Source organism: Strongylocentrotus purpuratus, unplaced genomic scaffold (genome assembly GCF_000002235.5).
Source record: "Strongylocentrotus purpuratus isolate Spur 01 unplaced genomic scaffold, Spur_5.0 spur5_contig_851, whole genome shotgun sequence".
NCBI lineage: Eukaryota > Metazoa > Echinodermata > Echinoidea > Camarodonta > Strongylocentrotidae > Strongylocentrotus > Strongylocentrotus purpuratus.
In genome coordinates this window covers 620,001-626,145 of record NW_022145559.1, presented here as the reverse complement: position 1 = coordinate 626,145, position 6,145 = coordinate 620,001, and the positions used below count along the sequence as shown (strand labels likewise).

The 6,145-nt window shown below is 37.1% G+C and overlaps 1 protein-coding gene across 1 annotated transcript in view; it reads left to right on the top strand.

The window, feature by feature from the left end:
- The first annotated feature begins 1,781 nt into the window (after window positions 1-1,781).
- Window positions 1,782-6,145, top strand: part of LOC105437841 (cubilin-like) — a 54,220-nt gene continuing 49,856 nt past the window's right edge. Inside the window, exons 1-2 of the mRNA XM_030994652.1 lie at window positions 1,782-2,034; window positions 5,443-5,487. Coding sequence (XP_030850512.1) covers window positions 1,962-2,034; window positions 5,443-5,487 — 118 coding nt within the window. The 5' untranslated portion in view covers window positions 1,782-1,961. The remainder of the gene's footprint in view (window positions 2,035-5,442; window positions 5,488-6,145) is intronic.

The window sequence follows — 6,145 nt, the reverse complement described above, 5'->3', positions numbered from 1 at the left end:
ATATTACCGGATGTAATCAAAGCATAGGGTCAAGGGTGTATTAAGCCATCTTTCCGTTCACAAACTGAGCTGAAACCTCCGGATATTATTTCTACCGGGGTTGAGGTAATGTTGTGTTGGGATCGGTGTATGATAGGAGACGTACATCAAATGAAGCAGCAAGGAGAGACTCGTAATTCCAGAGTCATATCAGAGTATTTATTATCACCAAACTTTGGAGAATCAAATCAGTCATATCATTACGAACTTCTACATAATATGTAAAACACAAGATGAAGAGAGAGCCAGCTAGAAAGAGGGTCTTAATCTAATGGTCATCAAAACTCCTCTTTTTCATGCAGAAAGCCAGTTCATGTAATATTTATACAGAAGGATACAAGTATTATAAGGGTAGGTTATTTTGTGTCAAAGGGACAAAGACACGAATGAGGGCCACCAAAACAAAGGCATAGATGGACCCGCCAGAACAATGGACTACTTGGTAGTTTTATATGTATGGGGCTCAAACAAAACAGAGGTGGTCTTTCCTGGGAAGTGGATTCTGAATGCACTTGGTCTTTCTATGGGAAAGGATGTTTTGGGAAATTGCTAAACGACAGTAAAATAGTGAACATTTATTTCGAGGTTCCCCAAACTCTTGTAATTGATTCGTCTTGTGAGTAAAATTATGTTCTCTTTCGCTGAGTTCGTAACGCTTATACCGGTCATAATGCATATAAACCTCGTTGCTTGACATTTGAAGATGTGATGAAAATAAAGGATAACAAAAAATATCAAACCTCGAAAATAATAGCCTTTCTCAAAGTACTTAATAAAACGTTAACGATAGTATGTCCCTTTTGCAGCCAACATCAAATTATGTGGAACTTTGCAGGAATTATGAATATGTCATGTATGTCCTATCTGTGAAATTTAAACCTTAGCAGTGTCCTAATATTCAAATTAGGCAAGGAAACCGGCTTACTTGCTAGACTTCACTGGCTGACACTATTGAGTGACTGACTCACTTTTTTCTTCTTTGTAATAACATACATAACATGAGCTGTAAAGGGTACATGAGCATTTGTCTACATCAATAACCTACTTCTTATAATGGCCAAATTAAACTGATTAAATCTTTGCGCAGCATAAAACGTACGACCATTCGGTACAATGGTCTGTGAATCAGAATATTACTTACTGGCCCTAAAGCTGTAGGCCCGAATTCACAAAGCAAGGTTTGAGCTCAGACCAAGGTTTGAGCTCAAACCTCCTTTTGTTTCGCCAAACCTCCCTTTGTTATTTACAAACCAGGTTTGTAAATAACAAAAGGAGGTTTGGCGAAACAAAAGGAGGTTTGAGGTCAAACCTTGGTCTGAGCTCAAACCTTGCTTTGTGAATTCGGGCCCTTAAGTCTATTCGACAACTAATAGGCGTTTTTTCCACTTAAAGACATTTTCAAGCCCCCCTCCCCCCTTTTTTTTTAGGGAAGTTCTAAATTGGTATTATCTTTCAAATGCTGTTGGCATTAACCTTTTCATTTTGTTTGGCCCGCAAATGGGACATAGTACCTTTAATGTAACGTATAGTGGAAAGAGAATACGTAAGCTCCTCTCCCGGAAATTTGGCCACTCCCCCTTTAAAAGCACGTATACAATGTACTTTGTCTTTTACGAAGAATTGACCAATCGTGACTCGACAATGAATAATGAAATATGGCAAATACCACCCCCACCACCACCACTGAAAAAACGTAGACAACTCTAGTTGAATTAATCATATATTTCGGATTAATTCAGTGCCCATTGAGAATCTCTTTATTTGACCTTACAATAATGTTGGCAGGATTTGTAATGGTTATATAAGCTTGCATAATAGCACATGAGAGCGATAAGTAACGGAGCTCGAAGCTGAGGCTAATAGTTTAGGAGTCGTATCTGGACGAGGTTTGTATGTTATTGTGATTGAGGAACTCATTGACCATGGACAGACTGAACCGTCTGGTGAAGCGGATCTCTATCATCATGCTATGGGCAACAATCATCATGGTGGCAGGTAAGAGTTCTATATCAACTATGAGAAAGAGAGCCGGGAGAAAGAGAGATAAACAGAGAGAGAGAGAGAGAGAGAGAGAGATTGAAATAAGAGACAGAGACAGAGACTGAAAGAGAGAGAGAGAGAGAAAAAGAAAGAGAGAGAGCGAGAAAAGAGAGAGATAGAGATTGAAACAGAGGGAGAGAGAGAGATATGGAGAGAAAGAGAGAGAGATTGAAAGAGCGAGAGGGAGAAAGAGAGAAAGAATAAAAGAGAGATAGAGGGAGAAACAGAGAGAGAGAGAGAGATTGAAAATAGATAGAGAGCGAGAGAAAGAGAAAGAGATTGAAAGAGAGATACAGAGAGAGATTAAAAGAGAGAGAGAAAGAGAAGGAAAATGCCAGGAGAGGGAGAAATGAGAGAGAGAGAGAGAGAGAGAGAGAGATTGATTGAAAAGTTGTGTTAAGATTGCACTTTGGAGCCAAGAAGCTGATATATGGTTTGACAAACGGATCAACTTGATATGAACATGATGCTGTTTGCACAAAGTATGATATCTATAACAAAATCCATGACCAACATGACTAAGGCAGTAACAGACAAAAGGTAGAATACAGAGAAAAGGGGGTGAAGGATATTGAGTTATATTGTGAAGTGACATAAGCTAGAGTGGGTCAAAGAATGAGCAAGCAGTCCCTATGCTCAACTTGTTTGAGGCCAGAATGAGGCTTTTGTTAAGTGTTTAGTTCACAACACGGTTCGTCCTCAATTCAATTCATTCAATTCAATTCAATAATGGTTCGATTAAAAAACAATGCCTCGCAGCCAAAATGCTTAATTGTGCATGTTTACATGTATACATGAGCTTCATTACATAACATTATATTTTATGTGTTACAATCATTCATTCAAACAGTATTGGTAACATTAAACAGTATTCATGTGTAGCATTTAAAATCAACCACTATATATTATTTACATTTTTAAAATCTATTAAACTTCACAATAGTAATAACAATAATTGATCAAAAGCAATACAATACATAACATACAAAGAAGTAAAAAGCTAATTCTGAAATTATTGCACCTGTGTCTTTAACAATTCATATTCATATTCATTGAAAATTAAAAGTCAGCAAAATGTTGCTCTATGTTGCCTTTTCATCAACGGTAAGTACATAATTATAAATTGATGTCCTTTTCGTATGAACGTATTTTCGTATGAACACCGATGAACGCCGATCGTGAACTCACAAAAAAAAGTGCGTTTGGGATCAGCGTTTCTCAAAAAAAGGGTTATTGGGAAGCATAAACGCACAATCATTTGTAAAACAAGAGGTGGTAATACGATGCACATTATATATTACTAGCAGGTAGCAGGCCATTATAAAATGTAAAATGTAAAATGTAAAATGTAAAACGTAAAGCAGATAATGAGATTCCTTGCCATTCAACTGGTAAATACGACAGATAAGTGCAACAGTGTAAATTGTGATTCTTTCATGCATTCAACAGGTCTATTAAGTACGAAATTGAGCTATTTCTATAGCGTTTCGTTTTACAATGAAATTGACGAATTAAACCTTCTCCACAGTGAATGATCTACATCATTGTTAACAGGTAACCCATGTTTACAAATTGGGCTGTTGGCAAGAGATGAGGCAACGTTAGTACACAATAGGCCATTTTTGTAATGTAACCAAGTAATGCATAAGTGTTTGTGAAGTGCCTCAATACAAATTATTTCATTCGCCTGTTAGGAATAATAGTATTTCAATAGTCAGAATGCAACTGCATGTATTAAGTGTTGCTAGGTAGGTCAAGTCATCATGTTTGCACAACCTGGGAACAACTTATGTAATTAGTTCGGATTCTGTCTATTGAAATAATATTATTCTTATCAGGTGAATGAAATAATTTGTATTGAGGCACTTCACAAAGACTTACGCATTAAATTTGGTTACATTACGAAAATGGCCTATTGTTTGCGTCTATCTGATAGCGTCTGCAAGGAACACAATTAAAGAGCTTTGTCATAGTTCGTATATATTGATCACCTGACATGGTCCTGCATGTCCTTTTCTGAATTCGTTCCAAACTTAAGATTTGATTTTACTCGATGATTCAATATTGGGCGAATGTGTCCCTTGTAAACTGTTACTAGACCACAGAAACGTAACCTGTATGTTATGAGAATACGGTGCAGTGTACTGGTGTAGTGCAATGGATACTACATGAAATTAATAAGTCATATGAACAAGATATCGTTTTCATTGAAACACATACCAAACTTGTCTCGAAAATGTCCAAAAGATGCTATGTGTGTTCACAAGACGATTGATATAAATAATTCACCAATTAGTCCACTAAGTCCAATAATATCATGCACTGATCGAGAACTCAACCAAAAGTGATGCTGCCTGCTATAGGCACATCCTTCAAGAGACAGGGAGAGAGACACAGAGAGAGAGACAGGGAAAGAGAGTCATGAGAAAAGGGGTAAACAAGATGAAGAAATCAAGCATTTTAGACTACTTCAATCATAAGACGGATTGAAAAAAAACCCACTACAATCATATACAAAAAGAAAGTTTAACCTTAACACTGGAGCACTTTTAGCGGTATTTCAGAAATCCCTTCTGGTGTCAGTAGAATCAGCTGCCTCCTACGTACGCCTTCCACTGGCCAGCCAAGAGGCCCACTGGTCTATTATTTGGCAACATTGTTCAGATGAGAGATAGTGGTGCTAAGGTAGTGAGTTCAATGCTAGATGTACAATTAAAGATAATCTAAAAATTGAGCGAAAACAGACCATTATTCATGGTACATATATGGGAAAACTGATCTGATCGATTCCTTTATTCTCCCAACTATATTATTACACGTTAATTACATTTTAGGTGTTTGAATGGAAATCGTCATAAAGCAATAAAATGACTGTACATTCCATTCCAGACATTGACGTGTTGACGGATTATATTTTTTTTTCATGGAAAAACGGTTGGGAAAATTCAAAAATGGTTGGGAGAATTTACTGTTGATCACTGTTAGAGGGTGTCATACATCGACCTTTTCAAAGAAAACCATAGATATCTTCGTGGTTTGAGAATTTTTTCAGTATTTTTTGCATGTCAGAGGGTTAGTACAGTAGAAGGAATATAGTATTCACATTATTTACACAAATTAAGCAATTTTTTCTTCAACCTTCAACAATGTTACCAAGTCACTCAAATACTATCTTCATTATTTTGCAGAGAGGATAGCTTCACCTGACTGGTAACAAAGCATGTTTATGCTTGTAAGTAAGCAAACAGGAGGCAGAAGATTTTAAGTCCTCTCCACTGCTCTATCATTGAGCCATTGCGCAAATGAGCCATCTCATTAGTCATTGTGATAAAGGAAAATAATATGTTGTTTTATTTCAATTAGGACTAACGTCTGGAACCAAGGCTGCTACTGCCGGAAGTCAGACAGGTAATGACTTTAATTTCATTTGATAGTGCTTCCGTTTATTCTAAGCTTTTCAAACTTTAGAGGTCGAGCAGGTAAAGAGCATTACACGTTCCTCAGATCAAGCCTTTCGGGATACGTTTGAATTTTGAAGTTGATCATAGACATCATGATAATCAAACGTGATGGATATTGTAACAGAAAGGCCCTGTGTTACTGGTATTCAAAAAACAATACTACTATCACTTTGTACATCTGTTACTACTAATAATAATGATGCTTCTGCTCCTCCTCCTCCTCCTGCTCATACTACTACTGATGCTACTACCATACTACTACTACTACTATTACTACTACTACTACCAGGGGCGTCGCCAAAGGGGGGGTGTGGGGGGTGCGACACCCCCCCCCCCCCCACCTGTCAGGATTTTGTCGGTAAAATTGCGCTGCCGTCGGGAAAAAGAGAAAAGGGGGGGGGAAGAGGGAAAAAAGAGAGGGAAAAAAAAGGGAAGGAAAAAAAGAGAGGGAAAAAAAAGAGAGGGAAAGGGAAAGAAAAGAAAAAAAAAAGGAAAAGAAAAGAAAAAAAAAAAGAAAAGGAAAAGAAAAGAAAGAAAGGAAAAGAAAGGAAAGAAAGGAAAAGAAAGGAAAGAAAAGAGAAGAAAGAAAGAGAAAAAAGAAAAAG